The following is a 22557-nucleotide window of genomic DNA, read 5'->3' on the forward strand; positions in this document are numbered from 1 at the left end:
GGGAATGAATAATTTGAGGGTAGATATATTGAATGACTAATAAGTACCAAGTATTGTGCTCAATGCCACAGAAAAGTGGTTTTCCAAAGTTTTTGGATTTCACTAGGCAGTAAGTTATAAAAAAAAAAAAACTAACACTGACCTTATATGGAATTTTAAAATATCTACTATAAGCATTTCATGAGATAAAATGTATTTTAACAGTGTAAAACTAGGAAGAACATACTAGGATACTATTTCCTTTTATGAAAAACTCCCTACATTGTCTCTTAAAATTTCATTTCCTAGCTGATCCATAAAAATCTCACCGTCGAGTGGCTCCTAGTCACTGAAGGGCTACTGAAACCGCTGGTACAGGAGAGAAACACAGCAGGAAGTGTGTGTACCTGGCTCAAAGAGCTGTCCCATTCAGGAGGAGGGGACAAGCGGCACAGCAGACGCCCAGCCTTAAAGGTGCTGTGCTTGTCCCCATCCCTTGGCGGAAGGACAAAGGACTCGCGCGCCCGGAGTCCCGGGAGGACCCCCATCGGCGTGGAATCCCGTGCTGTTTCCGATTGAGCTCTCACAGCTAGCTCGACAGATGCTATAATTCCTCCTGTTTTACAGGTGCACAAGAAGACTTGGAAAGAGTCCCCTTTCTTGGGGGAGGTTTGCCCAGGATGACACGGCCCTAATAATTGGGCGAGCGTCGAGCTTGCGACCGCCAACCCGGACCCTTGCAATCGGGCTCAGTGCGGCCTGCCTGGAGGAGTAGGACACGGGGAACCTCAGTAGAGAAGGGACTGGGGAACATCCCAGTGGGATGAGTTCGGGCCAAGGTGGGTCAAATTGTACCCCCTCCCCCCGCACGCCTGTCGGAAGTCCTGAGATGCCGGTGCAGAGCTGGGAGGTGGGGAAAGTCAAGAAGAGAGGCGTGGCCGAAATGTTCATTGCAGCCCTATTTACAGTAGCCCGGAGATGGAAGCACCCTAAGTGTCCATCATCGGATGAATGGATAAAGAAGATGTGGCACATATGTACAATGGAATATTACTCAGCCATAAAGAGAAACGAAACAGGTATTTGTAATGAGGTGGATGGACCTAGAGTCTGTCATACAGAGTGAAGTAAGTCAGAAAGAGAAAGACAAATACCGTATGCTAACACATATATATGGAATTTAAGGAAAAAAATGTCATGAAGAACCTAGGGGTAAAACGGGAATAAAGACACAGACCTACTAGAGAATGGACTTGAGGATATGGGGAGGGGGAAGGGTAAGCTGTGACAAAGCGAGAGAGAGGCATGGACATATATCCACTACCAAACGTAAGGTAGATAGATAGTGGGAAGCAGCCGCAGAGCAGAGGGAGATCAGCTCGGTGCTTTGTGAGCACCTGGAGGGGTGGGATAGGGAGGGTGGGAGGGAGACGCAAAAGGGAGGGGATATGGGAACATATGTATATGTATAACTGATTAAATTTGTTATAAAGCAAAAAATAAAAAATAAAAAAATAAAAAAGAAGAGAGGCGTGGCCCGGCCGCGTTCCGGGGCGGGTTCTGCACGGTGGGGCGGGGCCGGCGGCAGGGTCCGGGTGCGGCTGTACCGGGGCCTTGGCAATCGGCGGGGCGTGGTCAGCGCTGCGGGGCGTGGTCTGAGCTTTGTGGCTTGGTCATGCCGGTTCCGGGCGTGGTCTGTGGAGCGGGGCCTGCACTAGTGCACGGGGGCCATGGTGAACGGCGGGGCGTAGTCTGAGCTTTGGGGCGTGGCCATGCTGAGTGCCGGGGCGAGCCCAGCGCTGCCTGTCGGGGCCCACTCGGGTGCGCTGCAGAAGCGCCGGGGACCACGACAAGCGGCGGGGCGGGGCCTGCGCGGTGGGGCGGGGCCTGCGGCGGCCCGGTCCAGCGGCGGCTAGGGGCCATGGCGGGCAGCGGGCATGGGGCCGGCGGGCGGGTGCTGCACTCAGCGCAGGCCGAGGACGTGGCATCGGCCTCCAACTTCCGCGCCTTCGAGCTGCTGCACCTGCACTTGGACCTGCGGGCCGAGTTCGGGCCTCCGGGGCCGGGCCCGGGCAGCCGCGGGCTGAGCGGCTCGGCGGTGCTGGACTTGCGCTGCCTGGAGGCCGGCGGCGCCGCGGAGCTGCGGCTGGACTCGCACCCGTGCGTGGAGGTGACGGCGGCGGCTCTGCGGCGGGAGCGGCCGGACGCGGGGCAGCCGGAGCCGGAGCCGGAGCCGGTGCCGGTGTGCACGCGGCCCTTCTCGCACTACGGCCAGGCCCTGTGCGTGCGCTTCCCGCAGCCCTGCATCGCTGGCGAGCGCCTGCGGGTGCAGCTCACCTACCGCGTCGGCGAGGGACCCGGGGTGAGTGCCCCAGCTCCGCGCCGGCCCCTCCTGGTGCAGATGCGCCCCCCTCATCCCCTCCCACCTCCCCTTCCATACCTCCGCCCCCTCCTCGTCCAGATGACACCCCATCCCCTCCCACCGCCCCTCCCATCCCTTCGCTCCCGCCCATCTTCATGCAGATGCTCCCCCCACCTTCCCTCCCACGGCACCGCTGTCTCTAGTCCACATCTGCCCGAGGAGGTCACCTCCTCCAGGCTGGACAGCAGACGGTTCACGAACAGAACTCAGGGTTGCCGCTGCGCTCGGCCTAGGCTAGGCCCTGGTGATGAGCTGCTCCGCTCTCCTCCAGGGCGGCCTGACAGTGCCGGCTGCTTACCCGCCGCTGACTCAGTCCTTTGTTCCAGGTGCCCTCCTAACGCCTCGGGGCAGTTAGTAGTGTTTCCTCCTGCGAAGTCCTGGATTTGATGAACAAAAAACTCTGAGTAGGGCTTCCCTGGTGGCGCAGTGGTTGAGAGTCCGCCTGCCGATGCAGGGGACACGGGTTCGTGCCCCGGTCCGGGAGGATCCCACATGCCGCGGAGCGGCTGGGCCCGTGAGCCATGGCCTGCGCGTCCGGAGCCTGTGCTCCGCAACGGGAGAGGCCACAGCAGTGAGAGGCCCGCGTACCACCCCCCCGCCAAAAAAAACTCTGAGTAAAAGTGAGAACCAGAATTAGGGTGTACCAGGCTTTGGAATAACTTGGCTTTCTCACTGTTGGTTGATTCAAATCTTAACTGGGGGGCGGGGGGTGGCAAATGCTGGCTATCAGAAAGGGGAAGGTCATGTGTCCACATCTGTGAATGTCCGGGCGTGGCTGCCAGTCCTTTCTTGGATGGGGTGTGCTACAAGTCTCAGCTGGCTGCCTGCCTACCAGGGAAGCTTGCTTATTTGGTTGCGCTTCCCCTTTTGCTGCTGCAACTCGCTCCAAGGGCAGTTCTGTTTCCATCTTTCACCATTCGGGCAGTAAATGAACCTTATGATAGAACTTGTTTAAAAAGTTAAAGTCCAAAGCAATGTAGACTGACCTCTAAGGTCAGAGGAGAAACCCAGGGACCTCTAGGGATAACATGCCATCTGGAAATGTGTTTGGTTGCTCTAGTATATTTTGGTTCCTGGTTTGGGGCAGAAATTAAATAGGATGAGTGGAAAAATTAGGCCCTCCTGGGTGAGCCTAACAAAAGTGGCACCCCAAATTAAATATCAGGACTAGATAGCTTTCATTTAAGGCGTGGTGGCAGAGATACATGCTTGACGAAGAACTATTCTTTGCCCTGTGAAGGTCTCCACTGGTGGCACTGTGCCTGTTCCTTCCTCTCATTGCCACTGTCCCAGGGAGGGCTCTCACCTTGGACACCGTGGGTCGCAGCATCTCCCTGACTTGGACTCTATAGTGTGTGTCCTGCCAGCCTCCTTCATTTTCTTCTCTTCGTGTCAATAAAACAAAGCCGAGAACCAAAGGAAACTCAAGCGAAGATGACGAGAAGGAATTGTGCTTGAGGGGATGATCGTGTTTGTTGAGCTAAGCCTGACAATAGTTACATGAGTTGTCTTTATAGAAGTCCTAATACTGTGCCTGGTACCTCTTCCTGCCAACTCATTACACTTGTTTTCATTAATAGGGCTTATTTTTTAAAAAGCTGTGTAGAGGACTCCCCTGGTGGTCCAGTGGCTAAGACTCCATGCTGCCAATGCAGGCGGCCCGGGTTCGATCCCTGGTCAGGGAGCTAGATCCCACCTGCATGTCGCAACCAAAGATCCCACAAGCCACAATGAAGATCCTGCGTGCTGCAACTAAGACCTGGCGCAGCCTAAATGGATAGATAGATAGATGTCTAGATTACCAGGAAAACTGAACAGATAGTACAGAGTATCCATAAGCCGCTTCCACACACACACTGTTTACCCTTTACTAGTGTTTTACAAGTCGGATACATTTGTTACAGTTAATGAGACAGTATCGATACTTTATTATAAACTGGGGTCCACAGTTTTTCCAGATTTCCTTAGTTTTTTAAAAAAATAATAACAGATATTTATTGAGCAACTTTCATGTACAAGGTATTATTAGTGGTTTTTTAATTTTTATTTTATATTGGAGGATAGTTGATTTACAATGTTGTGTAAGTTTCAGGTGTACAGCAACCTTAGCTGTTTTTTTTTTTTTTTTAATCCCCTCCCTCTTGCGTCTCCCTCTCACCCTCCCTATCCCACCCCTCCAGGTGCTCACAAAGCACCGAGCTGATCTCCCTGTGCTATGCGGCTGCTTCCCACTATCTATCTACCTTACGTTTGGTAGTGTGTATATGTCCATGCCTCTCTCTCGCTTTGTCACAGCTTACCCTTCCCCCTCCCCATATCCTCAAGTCCATTCTCAAGTAGGTCTGTGTCTTTATTCCTGTCTTACCCCTAGGTTCTTCATGACATTTTTTTTTCTTAAATTCCATATATATGTGTCAGCATACAGTATTTGTCTTTCTCTTTCTGACTTACTTCACTCTGTATGACAGACTCTAGGTCCATCCACCTCATTACAAATAGCTCAATTTCGTTTCTTTTTATGGCTGAGTAATATTCCATTGTATATATGTGCCACATCTTCTTTATCCATTCATCCGATGATGGACACTTAGGTTGTTTCCATCTCCGGGCTATTGTAAATAGGGCTGCAATGAACATTTTGGTACATGACTCTTTTTGAATTATGGTTTTCTCAGGGTATATGCCCAGTAGTGGGATTGCTGGGTCATATGGTAGTTCTATTTGTAGTTTTTTAAGGAACCTCCATACTGTTCTCCATAGTGGCTGTACCAATTCACATTCCCACCAGCAGTGCAAGAGTGTTCCCTTTTCTCCACATCCTCTCCAGCATTTATTGTTTCTAGATTTTTTGATGATGGCCATTCTGACTGGTGTGAGATGATATCTCATTGTAGTTTTGATTTGCATTTCTCTAATGATTAAAGATGCTGAGCATTCTTTCATGTGTTTGTTGGCAGTCTGTATATCTTCTGTGGAGAAATGTCTATTTAGGTCTTCTGCCCATTTTTGGATTGGGTTGTTTTTTTTTTATTGAGCTGCATGAGCTGCTTATAAATTTTGGAGATTAATCCTTTGTCAGTTGCTTCATTTGCAAATATTTTCTCCCATTCTAAGGGTTGTCTTTTGGTCTTGTTTATGGTTTCCTTTGCTGTGCAAAAGCTTTTAAATTTCATTAGGTCCCATTTGTTTATTTTTGTTTCTATTTCAATTTCTCTAGGAGGTGGGTCAAAAAAGGATCTTGCTGTGATTTATGTCATAGAGTGTTCTGCCTATGTTTTCCTCTAAGAGTTTGATAGTGTCTGGCCTTACATTTAGGTCTTTAATCCATTTTGAGCTTATTTTTGTGTATGGTGTTAGGGAGTGATCTAATCTCATACTTTCACATGTCCCTGTCCAGTTTTCCCACCACTTATTGAAGAGACTGTCCTTTCTCCACTGTACATTCCTGCCTCCTTTATCAAAGATAAGGTGACCATATGTGCATGGGTTTAGCTCTGGGCTTTCTATCCCGTTCCACTGATCTATCTTTCTGTTTTTGTGCCAGTACCATACTGTCTTGATTACTCTAGCTTTGTAGTATAGTCTGAAGTCAGGGAGCCTGATTCCTCCAGCTCCATTTTTTGTTCTCAAGATTGCTTTGGCTATTCGGGGACTTTTGTGTTTCCATACAAATTGTGAAATTTTTAAAAAATTTATTTCATTTTATTTTTTTGGCCGCATGGCATGCCATGCGTCCCCAACCAGCATAGGTCCCCAACCAGGGATGGAACCCTCGCCCCCTGCAGTGGACGCACGGAGTTATAACAACTGGACCGCCAGGGAAGTCCACAACCTTAGTTTTTAATGTGTCTTTTTCTGCTCCAGGGTCCCATCCAGAAATCCACTGTGTGTTCCGCTGTCATGTCTTCTTTGGCTCCTGTTGGCTGTGACAGTTTCTCAGACGTTCCTGTTGTGGTGACCTTGATAGTTTGGAAGAGTGTGATACCCTCTATTGGAATTTGTCTGTTGTTTTTCTCATGATTAGACTGGGGTTACGGGGGTTTGTTTGTTTTTCATAGACTATTTTTTAGAACAGTTTCGGTTTTGCAGAAAAACTGAGCAGAAGTTCACAGAGATAAGGTGTCATTTCTGTAACGTCGTATTGAGGGCAACAGTATTGACAGGATTTATGGCTGCTGTGCAAACGTACCTCCGGTCACCGGGCTGAGGCAGAGCTTGCTGGGTTTCTGCACCAGGACGTTCCTCTCTCTCCCCTGCTTCCGTCTGTGCTGGACTCTGGAACGAGACTCATCACACACACACACACACACACACACACGCACGCACGCACACATTCTCAAGCAAAGAAAACCCCAGCATCCCATTGTGTCTCCCTTGTGCCTCTTAAAAATTGGTCTCAGGACTTCCCTGGTGGTCCGGTAGTTACGAATCTGCCTTCCAGTGCAGGGGATGTGGGTTCCATCCCTGGTCGGGGAACTGAGATCCCACATGCCGCAGAGCAACTAAGCCCATGGGCCACAACTAGAGGGAAGCCCGCGTGCCGCAACTAAGACCCCACGCAGCCAAATTAATTAATAATTAATTTGAAAAAGAACAAGAGACACCTCAGGGAATGTTCTCGTCCTTGAGTCTCGTTCCCGGGGGGAAGATATTGGTCTCAAGTGCCTCTGTGCTCAAAGCCCTTCATCACAGCTGCCGGCTGGGTGCCCACCTCCGCCGGAAGCTGCACTCCCCCGCGCCGTCCTCACGCTGCTGCCCACCTCCTGGAGGGACTCTCCTCCCTTCCTTCCTGCCGTCTAAATCCTGCCCACTTTGGAAGGTCCAGCCAGGGAGTTTTGCTTCCCCTATGAAACCCTCCTGAAGTCACCTGACCCTGTTCTAACCTCTCCGTGGTGTGCGGTGCTGACACACCCTCCTCACCCCCCGCGGTGGCATCTGTGTTACAGGGGAACTCCTCTTCGCTGTGGGCAGGATTTGGGTTTGTAAGAGTCGTGCAAATGTGCTCTTGATTAAGGGCTGACAGAAGACAAGTTAAGAATCATAGCCAATGCCTATAATGTAAAACACGTTTATTCTGAAAGGGTAGCTTGGAGGGATGGAGAGCACACATTAATCAGACTCCTTGCTATTAGCTTCTGCTTTTCTGTGTCTTTTATCACAAGTTCAAGAACAGCTTCTCCAGTATTTGTTTTTTGGTGAGAAGTTACTACAGCGGGGGGGACAGAGGAGGGAGGCAGGACCAGGGGGTCGGAGGCCACCTCAGGAACACTTGAGATGGCCCATGGGACACACTGAGGGGTGGCCCTTTGGTGGTGTCCACCCTGGGAAGTGGACGTCAGACCTTGGCCTGGACTCCAGGGGGATTAAATACACTGGGGGAGAGAGCGTCGCAGTCTGAGCTGGACTGGCAGGCGGAGGATCGTGAGGATTACCTTAAGCCTCCCCTCCGGCCAGCTCCGCCCTGGCCGTGTGCGCTGCGCTTGTGCAGGATGTCAGTTCCGAAAGGTTCTTGCCTCCCCTTAGGTTTGCTGGTTGGCTCCGGAGCAGACGGCAGGAAAGAGGAAGCCCTTCGTCTACACGCAGGGTCAGGCTGTCCTGAACCGCGCCTTCTTCCCCTGCTTCGACACTCCTGCGGTGAAATGCACATACTCCGCTCTTATTGAGGTGAGCAGGCTGAGGGCAAATGTACCTGCCCTTGGCATTGAAAAGTTCATTTCTATCAGGTCATGTTTCAGGTAGTAGATTATTACATCCATTGGGGGGTACCTCTGAAAAACTCCTCCACCTGCAGAAATTTTATCTGTGCTAAATCCCATCAGTTTGGCACAAGTTTAGTTTTTTGAAGCCTCTGTGCTTCTCAAGGTGGACCCCAGGCCACTGTCATCACCATGCAGGTTGCTGGTCATGCAGCCCTCTAGCTGATCTAGAGCAGACTCTGTCCAGGTGAACTCTCCTAAGCTTTCTCTCTCGTCAGGTCCCAGATGGCTTCACAGCTGTGATGAGTGCTAACACCCGGGAGAAGAGAGGTCCAAATAAGTTCTTCTTCCAGATGTGTCAGCCCATCCCGTCCTATCTGATAGCTTTGGCTGTCGGAGATCTGGTTTCGGCTGAAGTTGGACCCAGGTAGGAGACCAAGACCCCGCAGGCAACATGGCACCGACTTCTGAGCACGGAGGCCTCTGACCAGCGAGCGGACCTCCTGGGGTGGCTCTTGGGGTCACGTCGGAGCCTCCCAAGCCCGGGACCTTTCTGCGGCACAGGGTGCGGCCTGAATGGCCAGAGGATGTGCCCTTTCCTCCCCCTCCCTCCTGTCTTCCTCCCGTGTCTGCGCTGAGACCATCAGTCCTGCAGTGGCTGTGGTCCTGGGCCACCTTCAGAGGGAGACGGGAGCTCCAGCAGCAGTTTTAGAAGATGATCTTTATTAGCATCTTTAAGGTCTAAATTACCTTCTTGCTACTATATTTGCTTTTTTTATCTTTGTAGCAAATGTCCCCATTTTCTCTGGCGCTTAAGTCCTGGAAATGTGTGGCCTTGATCTCTCTGTCTCCCTCCGAGAGGCCCGGGGAAGCTGCTTGTCTGTCTGCTCCAGACACAGAGGCCTGGACCTGTGTTGGCAGAGGGGCCTCCGTGAAGTGAGATGTGTTTAGTGGAGATAAATAAGGATTTTGTAAGGTTTCCTGAAAGAGAAATTTGACCAGGAGCACAGGTTTTTCCTGGCTGTCATCTCACCCACCAGCGGAGCATAGTCCTGAAGTGAGAGGGTCGGTTTGGATGTGAAGCCGTGGCTCTTCCTGGCCCCGCTGCTGTCCATCTCTCTGCCAGGCCCTCAGCCCCTGGAGGTGCTGGATTGGCTACACGCCTCGGGCTTCGCACCTGGGCTCAGCAGTGGCGCCAGGGCCGTGAGATCAGAGGGAGGGATGGGTGGGGGCCCCGTTGGCGTCTGCTTCCGGCCACATGCTCAGGACAGCACCAGCCCTGAGAGACGAGGGGTCACTTCCTGGTGGACAGGGCAGTAGGTGACCTCCGAGCATGGAAAGTAGACAAGGGGAGGAGCATCTTTTAGGGTGTTTACTCTTGCTGAGGTTGTGTTAGTAAGAGTAGGAGCTACTAAGGGGAATGAGAGAACAGTCTGTTCTAAACACACTGGATTGCGGGGGTTTTTTGAACCCGCTGTACTGAAGTGACGACACAGTACGTTAATGCAGGTGACGGAACCCGTTTTACTGGTGCTGATGACGTACTCCTGTCCCCCGTCACGTGGACAGTCCTTGCCTCCTGGGTCCCGTCGGAGGGTCTTGAGGGAGTCTGTCGAGTAGGAGGCTCTACCGTCTAGTCCCCGTTACCGCAGGGGGAAGGCCCGGGCAGGAGAGACTGGTGGACGTCCCCAGGGGCCCCTTTACGTATGGTCCCTTCTAACCCTTACAAGCAACGCTGAGGGACGTATCGCTGTCTCCAGTTTGCAGTTGAGAAACTGTGGCTTTGGTAAAGAGCCTTGTGCAGTCACGTGGTTGGTAGAACTGGAATTCAGGTGCAAGGGTTTCTGTTGCGGATCCCATGCTTCTTATCCCTAGAATCCTGGTGATGAGATCCAGCTTCACTGAGAGCATCCTGATTTCTTTGACAGAAATGTGTGTGCCGGCGGAAATGTCACGGGCGTCCGCGGCCTAGCCCGTTGTCGCTGAGGACAGGGCCGAAGGTCTTTGTTAGTTGTGGTGCCCCGGCTGGTGATGGAGCAGTTCAGAGTCGTGCCTGGGGACTTGGACTCTGTGCTGGGGTCTTATTCTCAGCCCGGTGCCCTTTTTCTCCACGTGGGTTTCTCCTGGGTTGAGGGTGGCCTGAGGGCTTCTCTACCTCCTCTGCCTTCTCCCCCCACCCCCCGACCCCCATTCCCACTCACGGCCGCACCCCGCATCCCAGGCCTGGACTCGGGCATTGCTGGGAACGGGGCGGGATCAGAAACTTCCCACAGCGCGGCCGCCTTCACCCTCTGCCCCTCCTGCGGACCTTCACCCTCTGGGGCCCTCACTCCTACCACGTCCCGCTGTGCCTGCGCCTCGCCGTGAAGGGCTGCGCTCGCTCCCGGGCCGCCAGCCTCTCCCGGTGGGACTTCTCTCCCGCCCGGGTGGTGACTGGTCATCTCTCGCCCACACCCAGGCCCTCTGGCGTGTCCTGCTGCCGCCCGTCCGGCCTGGGCTCCTGCCATCCCCTTTCTCCACTCAGCGTCTCTCTCTTTTGAGAGACGGAGAAGATAATGAAGCTGTGCGTGGTACCCGTTCACATTTCTGGTTTCTTGGTGAGAAGCTGGAACGAGAGAAAAGGTGACGCAGGCGTCTGAGAGGTTGCCGTGCGCTCAGCCGTCCCTCACTCACCTTTGCATCTCGCGCCCCTTAAACCGTCTCCCCAGTTCTCCTTTCAGACGCCGGCCCCTCCCTCCAAGCACAGGGTCTCGGCCCTGCTTTGTGCAGACGTTTGGTCTGTCGGGTGCGATTGTGCCCTGCACGTCCAGGGTCCCTCTGTCTGCTCCCATCCCCCCATTCGTCCGTCTGGACCCTGACGACAGGTCCTTTCTTTGTTAAAGCCAATCTTCATCTGACCCGTTGACTCACCCCCACCCCCACCCCCACCCTCTGGGCTTTGCTTCATCATTTAGTCCTGTCTTCAGACCTGCGGCCTCCACCCCCCGCTGGCCAACTGGCTCTTTCTTCTCCACGCCTGGAGTCCAGTCCCCTAAACTCGCTGAAGCTCCTGGGGTAAGAGGCCGTTGCTCAGCGTGGAAGGTGCAGGGACTCGAGGACATGCCCTTGGCCTCCGCTTCCCGATCCCGGGCCCTCCTGGCCGGTCCTCACTGGGCTTCTCGTGGGTCTGGCTGCCCTGGGCGCAGGTGCCGCAGGTTCGGTCCTTGCCCCTGGCTGTGCCTGGGAAAGCTCACGCCCCCTCGTACTGAGCATGTTTCCTGTGTCCACAGCTCCCTAGACACAGCCTGATGGTGTCACCCCCTGCGCTCTGTGGGGGCAGCTGTGTCACGTGGCATCTGAAGCCCTTTGTGCCCCGAGCTTGGAGCCTCTCCCACCCCCAACCTACCCCCATCAGACCTTGGACTGTGGTCACCCCAGACCCCGGTGGTTCCTCGCCTGCATGTGCAGCTTCCTTCCCGCTACGAGGCTCCTGCTTTTGCTGCTGGGACCCCCGACGCGGGTCGCCCCACTCCCCCTCCTGCTAGAACAGTCCCCGAAGTTCTGCCGAAAGGAAGCTCTCTTCGTCCTGGCCTCGCACCCACCCACTTGGCCGTCTGTCCCTCGACTGAGGATGTCCATGTAGGGAACGCTCCATGGAGCATCGAGGGGCCTTGACACAGGCTTCGGCTGCAGGGCCCCTGAGCTTGGGGTCAGCTCGTCCTTGAATCCCGAGAATGGTCTCGGTCCCTCCCATCCCCTTTCAGCCTTGGCTTTCCTTCGGACTGGATCTTCTTGATTTCTTTTTCCCCCTTACCTCTGTTTCCTCATCTTTTTACTGTGAAAATTTCATAATTGAACATTCCTGCAGGAAATTGAAGGAATGATGCATTGAACACCTGTCTGCCCATCCATGCTGCTGTACTAGGTTTGCTTTCGTGTGGATTTGCGGGGGGGGTGGTGGTTGCTAGACCATTTAAAAGCAAGTAGATCAGCCTGCCCGTCCAAAGAGTGAAGACAGTTACCACTTTTGTGTTAATGTGAATTGGTTTATCTCTAAAGTTTCTTTCAATTCCAAAGATTCGATTGTGAGAATCCTTTCTAATCTCTCCGGAGGTACACCAGCATTTCCTACCTGAGCCACTGTATGAAGGGCCTTCACACCCATCTCGTCTCCTTACCACGTACCTTGCAGATGGGGACTGAGGCTCAGCCGGGGGAGAGCCTGTCACCTGCAGGAGCCCCCCCACCAGCCCTCACCCCAGTTGGTGCAGGTGCTTTCGGGACGGGTCCCGCCGTGGCCCCTGAGCACAGTGCTACCTTCTCTGCGCCCTTGTCTCCAGGAGCTGCGTGTGGGCCGAGCCCTGCCTCATCGCAGCTGCCAAGGAGGAGTATGACGGGGTCATAGAAGAGTTCTTGGCAACGGGAGAGAAGCTTTTCGGACCCTACGTTTGGGGAAGGTGTGGTATCATGTGGACTCTCATGTCTCTGTTGTTACAGTGAGCCGGTCCTCCCCCCTCCCCGCCCTGATCCAGGGGGGGTAGGGGAAGGGGGAGCAGATAAGCCAGGCCTCATCCGCTGTGGCCGAGGAGGGGCCTGGGAGGGCAGGCACTGCGGTGACAGAGGCGTGCCCGTGCCCACAGTTGCCGGGCTGGAGATGGGGATGTGCTGTCGGGGACGCGGCTGACTTGCCTTTCCTGTTGCTGGGAGCAGCTCCGTACCCACTTTCTCTTTGTCATCTTCAGACTTGAGGCCCCCTAGATAAGAGGCTCCGTTAGGTCTGTGTGGGCCTCTGGGGAGCTGGGTGTGATGGAGCCAAGCGCGTGCCCACTGGGAGAGGGAGGCCCAGTGGGCCAGGGGCGGGGGCAGGACTGAGGACCGGCTCGCGGTGCTGTGCCGCCACCCCCATCAGCGGCCGGGGTGCAGCTGGGCCCCTCACGACAGCCGCCTCCGGCAGGTACGACGTGCTCTTCATGCCCCCGTCCTTCCCATTTGGAGGGATGGAGAACCCCTGCCTGACCTTCGTCACCCCCTGCCTGCTGGCGGGGGACCGCTCCTTGGCCGACGTCATCATCCACGAGATCGCCCACAGCTGGTTCGGGAACCTGGTCACCAACGCCAACTGGGGGGAGTTCTGGCTGAACGAAGGCTTCACCATGTACGCCCAGAGGAGGATTTCCACCGTCCTGTTCGGTGAGCCGCCCCCGAGGACCTGCCTCCGGTCCTGGGAGTGAAGGGAGGAGGGGGTAGTGCAGGGAGCCCGTGACAGCCGGGGCGGGCAACTCGAGACAAAGTTACGTGTAAGCAGCTGTGCCCACCTCACTGCATGTCACGCATCAGCAGGGGCTGGGGGCAGAGGGAGTCTCGAAACTGACACACGGCGGGATGAAGTAGCAGTGGACGTGCCTCCCGCTGGGGCTGGAGCTGCCCTGTGCGCTGTCCTCCCTAAGCCGGCGTCCCCCGGGGGAGAGTGGCCTGGGCTGGTCGCCCAGGTACCAGTTTGCTTAATGAGCGAGTCGTCAGATCACTGTCATTGTCACCTTGTATTGAACACCTGTTTTGTACCAGATCTGTCACGTGCCACCTTCCCAGCAGCTGCATGGAGATACTGTTATTCCCATTTTACATGTGAGTTCACTGCAACTCAAGAGAGGATAGGAAATGTCCCTCAGCCACTTAGCAGGTGAGGGCAGACCCTCAAATTGAGCCCAGCTGTGCTTTTCAAATACATTCTCGGAATTCCCTGGTGGTCCAGTGGTTAGGACTCCACGCTTTCACTGCCGAGGCCATGGGTTCGATCCCTGGTCAGGGAACTAAGATCCTGAAAGCCACGTAGCACAGCCAAAAAATAAAATAAAATAAAATACATTATCAACACAATCTCCATGTTGAAAACCCATGGTGTATCAGGTGCTTTTGTTATTTTTATTATTTCTCTGATCAAAATCTATTTTGGCACCTGTGGAAAAGCACACACAAAAATACTTATCTCTAATCTCACTGTTCAGAGATAATCGATGGTTATCCTTTCAAACATTTTTCTGTGTGTGTGTGTGTGTGTGTGTGTGTGTGTGCGTATCATCAGACTGCACATGGTTTTAGAACTGCCTTTTTTTTTTTTTAATTTATTTTTTATTAGTTTCTGCTTTATAACAAAGTGAATCAGTCATACATACACATCTGTTCCCACATCCCTTCCCTATTGCGTCTCCCTCCCTCCCAGCCTTCCCATCCCACCCCTCCAGGCGGTCACAAAGCACCGAGCTGATCTCCCTGTGCTCTGCGGCTGCTTCCCACTATCTATCTACCTTACGTTTGGTAGTGTATATATGTCCATGCCTCTCTTTTGCTTTGTCACAGCTTACCCTTCACCCTCCCCATATCCTCAAGTCCGTTCTCAAGTAGGTCTGTGTCTTTATTCCTGTTTTACCCCTAGGTTCTTCATGACATTTTTTTTTTTTAATTCCATATATATGTGTTAGCATACGGTATTTGTCTTTCTCTTTCTGACTTACTTCACTCTGTATGACAGACTCTAGGTCTATCCACCTCATTACAAATAGCTCAGTTTCGTTCCTTTTTATGGCTGAGTAATATTCCATTGTATATATGTGCCACATCTTCTTTATCCATTCATCCGATGATGAACACTTAGGTTGTTTCCAGCTCCGGGCTATTGTGAATAGAGCTGCAATGAACATTTTGGTACATGTCTCTTTTTGAATTATGGTTTTCTCAGGGTATATGCCTAGTAGTGGTATTGCTGGGTCATATGGTAGTTCTATTTTTAATTTTTTAAGGAACCTCCATACTGTTCTCCATAGTGGCTGTACCAATTCACATTCCCACCAGCAGTGCAAGAGTGTTCCCGTTTCTCCACACCCTCTCCAGCATTTATTGTTTCTAGATTTCTTGATGATGGCCATTCTGACTGGTGTGAGATGATATCTCATTGTAGTTTTGATTTGCATTTCTCTAATGATTAATGATGTTGAGCATTCTTTCATGTGTTTGTTGGCAGTCAGTATATCTTCTTTGGAGAAATGCCTATTTAAGTCTTCTGCCCATTTTTGGATTGGGTTGTTTGTTTTTTTGCTATTGAGCTGCATGAGCTGTTTATAAATTTTGGAGATTAATCCTTTGTCAGTTGCTTCATTTGCAAATATTTTCTCCCATTCTGAGGGTTGTCTTTTGGTCTTGTTTATGGTTTCCTTTGCTGTGCAAAAGCTTTGAAGTTTCATTAGGTCCCATTTGTTTATCTTTGTTTTTAGTTCCATTTCTCTAGGAGGTGGGTCCAAAAGGATCTTGCTGTGATTTATGTCATAGAGTGTTCTACCTATGTTTTCCTCTAAGAGTTTGATAGTTTCTGGCCTTACATTTAGGTCTTTAATCCATTTTGAGCTTATTTTTGTGTATGGTGTTAGGGAATGATCTAATCTCATACTTTTACATGTCCCTGTCCAGTTTTCCCAGCACCACTTATTGAAGAGGCTGTCCTTTCTCCACTGTACATTCCTGCCTCCTTTATCAAAGATAAGTTGGCCATATGTGCGTGGGTTTATCTCTGGGCTTTCTATCCTGATCCACTGATCTATCTTTCTGTTTTTATGCCAGTACCACACTGTCTTAATTACTGTAGCTTTGTAGTATAGTCTGAAGTCAGGGAGCCTGATTCCTCCAGCTCTGTTTTTCGTTCTCAAGATTGCTTTGGCTATTCGGGGTCTTTTGTTTTTCCAAACAAATTTTGAAATTTTTTGTTCTAGTAGAACTGCCTTTTTTTTAAAATATAATAAATTTAAACATTTTCCCAAGTCATTAAATTTTCTTCTACAGCTCCAGAGTGTGGAGGCTTCATAATTTATTCAATCAACCTGCAGTTGTTAGGCTGTTTTCAATTTTCAAACGAAATAATATTCTGACAAACATCTTTACATAGGTTCACGTGCATCTCAGATGATTTCAGTAAACATAAATTTCTAGAAACATAATTTCAGGACCTGAACATTTTAAAGGCTTTTTTGTTTTGTTTTGTTTAACATATATTGTCTCCTGCTTCCCAAGTTTACACTTTCATCCAGAGTATGTAATGCAGTAGTGTACTGGCCGCTAGGACTCCTGCACGCAGCTGTTTGTGTGCACCGTGCGTCTGAGGACACTGAGGCTGGGGGGCTGGGGGGGTCACTGGCCCAGATCAGAGCACCTCGCGAGTGGCGGCGGTGGCTGGTACACACCCGGGCCCTCCCCAACACCGTCCCCTCAGTTGTTGTTCTTTTTTTCCCACGGCATGTGGGATCTTAGTTCCCCGACCAGGAATTGAACCCGGGCCCTCCGCAGTGAAAGCGCGGAGTCCTAACCACTGGACCGCCGGGAACTCCCTCCCTCAGTCGTCTTTAGAGCCAGAAGGAGACTCAGATGCTAGACAAATCTTGGGTGACAGTTTCTCCTGTCCGACAGAACAGTCAGATGAGGAGATTCTGTTTTCGTGGGAGATCAAATTTCCGTCTCCACAAATAACAGCGCGCTGAAGGGAAAGGTCACTCACTGTCGGCGGGGCGGTGTGGGCGGGGCAGGCTCAGGAGTCGGCTGTCCATAGCCCCCGCTGCCCGCTGTGCCTGGGGAGTGCCACCCCCGGGCTTGGGGCCTCGTGGGCACCGCGGGGGGTGCCAGCCGCTTTCCTGTCGTGCAGGACCCGCCTACACCTGCTTGGAAGCCGCCACCGGGCGGTCTCTGCTTCGGCAGCACATGGACGTCACAGGCGAGGGGCACCCGCTGAACAAGCTGCGCGTGACGATCGAGCCAGGTCGGGGCCGCTCCGCCCACCGCCCAGCCCCCCTCGGGAGGGAGGAGCCCCCGGGCCGCTCCTGAGCGACTTCGAGATGCTCCGTGGGTCTGGGTCCCTGTCATTTACTTGTCCCTTTGCCGCCCCTTGTCCACGGTCAGGTCAGCCCCGCAGCGTTTCTAGAGCGAGGTCACCCTCGCCTCACCGAGGGCGTGACCCAGCACCCGAAAGCTCGTGACTGCTCTGAGGTCATGGGTTTTTGTTTCCTAAGATTTTTCTTCAGTTCCACGTGTGACTAACTTAAACCTTTCTGTGCAGTTGAAGCTCATGTTCCTCGATGCCTCTGACTCTGACCATGAACTTCCTGTAAATGGGCAGTCAGTTCTGTTTACTCCAGAACATGCACAGAACCCACCCCGCCCTGGTCTGGGCAGGCGCAGCGCGTGTGGGTGACCCGTGGGGCTGGGAAGGCGTTGGTGGAAGGACCCCCCGAGCACAGAGCCCCGGGCAGGGGGCAGCCGCGATCCCCCTGGGCCTGCTCTCTTTGTCCTCCCATTGGGTCCATCTTCAAGTCCCTCGAGAGAGGCCAGGGTGGACCCGGAACATTCGTGGCCTTGCTGTTCCTGGGAAGCTGAATTCCGGTCCCTTCCATGGCTGCTCTTTGAATCCAGAGCTTTCTCTGCAGGTGTCGACCCAGACGATACTTACAACGAGACCCCCTACGAGAAAGGCTTCTGCTTTGTCTCCTACCTGGCCCACCTGGTGGGTGACCAGGACCAGTTTGACGATTTCCTCAAGGTACATCAGCTCTGAGGTGAGGGGAGACAAGCGGGGGCCCTGCTGCCGGGGGCTCTGGGTGACCGACCGTGCCTTCCTCCCTCCCTCCCTCCTCACAGGCCTACGTGGATGAGTTTAAGTTCCAAAGTGTCCTAGCGGATGACTTTCTGGAATTCTTCTTGGACTATTTCCCTGAGCTGAAGAGAAGGAGGGTGGATTCCATCCCGGGTGAGCAGAGCCGGCCCACCGCTTCTAGGTGGTCGTGGGGGGTGGGGTCTGGTCCACGCCTTGGGGGGCTGAGGTGCGCCCCCTGGGGGCGGCGTTTTGGGGCCCACCCCCGGCCCCCTTTCCCCACTTCGCTCTTCTGCCCCTCTCCGTCCTCTGGTCTCCCCGTCCCTGGACACACGTAGTCAGACCCTTAGCTCTGCCCAGGCTGCCCCCGCCCCGACAGGCTCCCAGGGCAGGAATGGGGCAGCGGCCCCGCCTGGGGAGCGTGTGAGAGGCCTGCTTCCTAAGAGAGGGTGAGCATGGCCCGTCGCGGGCCAGGCATCTCGCTAGATGTGTCCCCACTTCCTGCTCCGTGCTGGGCGCCGTCCAGCCAGCTGCCTGCCAGCTAGTGAGGGTGGGGCCGGGCAGGACCCCAGGCAGCTGGCTCCGGAGCCCAGGAGCATCAGCACGGCCGTTCTGGTCGTGGGGGCTGGGCCTTGTCTGTGCACGTGGCTCTGACGGCTGATTTGCAGCACAGAACACGCTCACGTGGAAAGGGGCGGCCAGGTCCATGAGACAGTGTCTAGGCATCACGCTGGCTGGGACCCTGTGGAGCGGGTGATAATGCGGGGCAGTGGTGCCAGCGTTGGGGGAAGAGTTTGGGACGGACGGAGGCTCGAGGTCTCGGGAGCTGCCTGGGCAGCTGGACCGTGATGCTGCTGGGGAATTCTGACGGTATCTTCTCGACTTCTGCCAAACAGGATTTGAATTTGATCACTGGCTGAACACCCCGGGCTGGCCCCCCTACCTCCCTGACCTCTCCCCCGGGGACTCCCTCATGAGGCCAGCTGAGGAGCTGGCCCAGCTGTGGGCGGCCGAGGAGCTGGACATGAGGGCCATTGAGGCCGTGTCCACCTCTGTCTGGAAGACCTACCAGCTGGTTTATTTCCTGGATAAGATCCTCCAGAAATCTCCTCTCCCTCCCGGTGAGAAAAAGTGGGTTGTTCCTTCAAGGTTGCAGGGAGACAGACTTGAGATGCTCAAGGTTGGAGGGAGACTTGTGATGCTCGTCCCAGGTGGCTGCGGGGCATGGGAGGGAGGGTGGCGGGTGGACAGAAGCCCAGGGCGAGGAGAGCGTCGGCAGAGGGATGCAGGCGCCCGCACGAGTGCCGGGGGGCGGGAAACCGTGAAGCCTGGCGCTCGTGGAGTCCTCAGCTTGTGCGGGTCGTTCTTCCAAGCTCCCCCGGCTATGACGCCATCTAACCCTCGTCGCTGCTCTGTGACCCCAGGGAGTGGGGAACGAACCCGAAGCACAAACACATCCCACAGCCAGTAGACGTGGGGCTGGGGTCTGGACCTGCTGGGCCGCAGCTCTTCAGCACACATGCTTTGCTGCTGCTCAGCCAAAAGTAGTATTCGCCAAGGGCTGTTAACTCAGAAAAACAGAGCAAGCTGACGTTTAGCAGGCTGGCGGTGGGATATTTGAGGCAGGTGCGCAGGCTGTAGTCCGGGAAGGAAGGTGGGGCGACCCCAGGAAGTCTGTATTAAAGGAAGGTTGGAGGAAGAGCCGTGGGAATTACAGCAAAGTCAGGACGAGGCGTGACCACCTCGGGCCTGAGGAAGCAGGAAGAGCGGGCGGGCGGCAGCCCCCGTGAAGCTCCTCCCGGTGCCCTCGGAGGGCCTCGGGCACACGCGTGGCCACCTCAGCTCATGGTGTGCTGGCGAAGTCACTAACGACCCGTTTCTTTTCTCCAGGGAATGTGAAAAAGCTTGGAGAGACGTACCCGAAGATCTCAAATGCCCAGAACGCGGAGCTGCGGCTGCGATGGGGCCAGATTGTCCTCAAGAACGACCACCAGGAGGATTTCTGGAAAGTGAGCGATTTCCTGCACAGCCAGGTGGGTGACCGCCACCTGACTGTCCCCCTCGTGCACAAGGCAGGCAGGGCCTCTCGGACCGCCCTCTTGGGAGCAGGGCTGAAGGGCCTGGTGGGGTCCTGTGAGCAGGCTGTGGTGCCGCCCTGGGGGAGAAGCCCCGGGCCGGGAGCTCCTGCCGGTCAGCCGGGGAGGCCTGCGGGGAAAGAGCCAGCCGGCACTGACCCGAGGCAGGAACGGTCATGCATCAGCGTGGCTGGTCTCAGGGAGAGGCCGGAGGCCAGGAGAGGTGAGTGAAGGTGAGATTGTAGGCTCCTCCTCCCGGGGGAAGCCGGTGGCCTGGGAGAGTCCAGAGGCCTGCTGGACCCAGGTCACCCGGGAGCGCTGCCCTGCCGTGGAGGGGCCCACGGCTCTCAGGATGAGCCATTCCACAAGATTCCAGAGCCGGGCTGTGGACAAGCCATGCGCAGACTCCCTCACCTGTTGGCAGGTACCTGCTGGCAGGTTCTCGAGCCCCTGAAGGCTTCCCAGCCTCTGGGTGTCAGGTGTGGCCGTCTCGTGCTGACGTGAAGGTGCGGGTTTCCTTCTGCTTGGCTGCAGGTGGTCCTTCTGGGGTCCTGGTTTAGGTTTAGGCTCTGCAGCCTTTGCCGTGAGCTGTTGCCTCAGTGCCTGACCACTTAGAGCTCTGAAAGTTTGGAGTCTCCCATGTGCCAACCCCCTACTCGGTTTTGTTGAGTGTAGACATCTCCAGGAGGGTGAATACCGAGACCTAGCCGCGTGGATCTTTGGCCGCCAAGAAGATTCTGGAACACAAGCCCTCGTGTCTGGGAAGCCCCTCATTCCAGCAATGATACCCGTATCCCTTTTGGCCCCTGATCACGAGGCTGTCAGATGGGCCCAGGGCAGGGGCCGGGGGCTGCAGACCACCGAGCAGGCTGACAGGCCTCGAGCACGCACGTCTCTTGCAGGGGAAGCAGAAGTACACCCTCCCGCTGTACCACGCTATGATGGGGGGCAATGAGGCCGCCCAGACCCTCGCCAAGGAGACCTTCGCGGCCACAGCCTCCCAGCTGCACAGCAACGTGGTCCGCTACGTCCAGCAGATCGTGGCGCCCCTGGGCAGCTAGAGGCTCCCACCGTGGCCTCTGCGTCTGCAGACTGCCAATTCCAGTTCTCATCGGCTTCCCAAGTTCACGTCCCCGTGGGGTAACCTGTTCTCTGGGCTTGGTGTTTGGGACTCTGGGCTTCTGCTCTGACTGGACGGCTCTGGACCCGTCGTGCGACCAGGAACCTCCATGCTTCCTGGGCTGGGTGGGCGGCAGGCTTCGCCCTCCCCGCCTGGGTCTTGGGAAAAGCAGGAAGGATTTTCTTGTCTCTCTCTCTTTTCTTTTCTTTTTTGCTGATTCTTGAAGTACTGTGCAAAGGGCTGATTTCTGGTGATTCCTTTTTCAGGTTTAATCATTATTTTAATAAATATTTTTAAGTGAAAAGTATCTTGGTGACTGTGAAATCCCTTCTCCCAGGCCCCGCCCTCTGCTCTGAGCAGGTCAGGGGGAGACCCAGAGCAGGACGCCTGGTCCCTGTCCTTAAGGAGCCTGGGCTGGAGGAGGTGGGGCTCCCACAGGAGCAGGTGAAAAACAGCAGGCACTGAGGCCGCCTCTTCGGGAAGGCCCTGCACGTGAGCCGCATCCCTCCGTGCAGCGCCCCGCCCGGCCCTTCCTCTTTACCGTTGCTGCTAATAAGTGCGCACAGGAGTGCTGTTCCTGCAGCCTCTCGCCATCCGTGGGCCTCGCGGGGCCTCGCCCTCCCTGGTCCTGGGTAACGGGCTCCGTGTGGTCTGCAGTAGTCTGTTCAGAACCTGGCACGAAGCTCTGATTTCCACGTGGGGATCTAGGCAGTTAGCGACTTGGGGTGGGGTGTGGGGCCAGGGGAGGGTCGCACAGAAGTATTTCAGGATCTTTAAGTTGTTTTCCTAGATCCAGGGTCTCCCTGGTGGCTGGCTGCCGGGTGGGCGGGCGGCACAGACCTCCCAGCACGCCCTGCACCGTGGGAGCGAGGACGCGGGCGCTGGCTCCTGGCCGCTCCTGGCCGCCGTCACAGGCGGAGACAACCGGGGGCCGACCAGACGCCTCCCGCACCCTGCTCGGTGTCCAGCCGCTCAGCTCTGCGCCCAGCGGTGTCCTTCCTGGTTCCGTGCAGACCCTGGGGCGCCGAGGAGCCCCGGGGGACCCCTTCCGCAGCCAGAGCCTGAGTGCAGCCTCACAGCCAGGCGTCCTGAGCTGTGTCCCCCGCTGTCCCGCCCGGTGGGCCTGCGACAGCGCCTCTCCTGCCCCCTCCACAACCCTCTCCCAGCCAGGTGCTCTCGGAGGGCTGGCGGGGAGCACGTGAGCCGTCTGGAGCTGGAGCCGGTTCTCCCACATTCCAGGGCGAGGGACAGGGTAGAGGGCGTGCCTCGGGCTGTGGGGGAGGCCCCTGAAGGGCTAGGGAGCTGCTGCCCCAGAGCTCGGCTCCCCACCGTGGCCCGTGGGAGGGACCCTGGACCTTAATGCCCTCTGCTCTGCGGGGCACCCAGCACCCAGCACCCAGCTGTGTCAGAGACCGGAGGAGAGGCAGATTCCTGAGACAAACCTCTTAGTCCTACAGAGGGTTAAAGGAAGGGGGGCTGGGGCGTGGCCTTTCACTTGAGGCCGGGCCTCCCAGGACCTTGGCATTAACCAAGGAGGAGGGGAAAGAGATGCTCAGATGCTGCATCTTTGATGCGTAAAGATCTGAGGGATAAGTAAGTCCAAAGGGCCTTGTCTTCAGGGATGGGAAACGGAAGAGGCCCCAGGACCCGTCTGTGCCCCC

General features: G+C 54.9%; 1 protein-coding gene across 1 annotated transcript; it reads left to right on the forward strand.

The window, feature by feature from the left end:
- Nucleotides 1–1900: 1900 nt before the first annotated feature.
- RNPEP (arginyl aminopeptidase) lies at nt 1901–21200 on the forward strand (the record flags this gene model as incomplete). Its single annotated transcript, XM_079697466.1, has 11 exons — nt 1901–2341; nt 7925–8065; nt 8376–8524; nt 12417–12533; nt 13031–13266; nt 16760–16873; nt 17538–17650; nt 17749–17857; nt 18598–18822; nt 19592–19734; nt 20679–21200. 11 exons carry the CDS (start codon nt 1901–1903, stop codon nt 20835–20837), a joined length of 1947 nt encoding a protein of 648 aa, XP_079553592.1. The 3' UTR covers nt 20838–21200.
- Between the last annotated feature and the right edge of the window lie 1357 nt (nt 21201–22557).

The sequence above is a fragment of the Hyperoodon ampullatus genome (genome assembly GCF_949752795.1).
Source record: "Hyperoodon ampullatus genome assembly, chromosome: 2".
In the NCBI taxonomy this organism is placed as follows: domain Eukaryota; kingdom Metazoa; phylum Chordata; class Mammalia; order Artiodactyla; family Ziphiidae; genus Hyperoodon; species Hyperoodon ampullatus.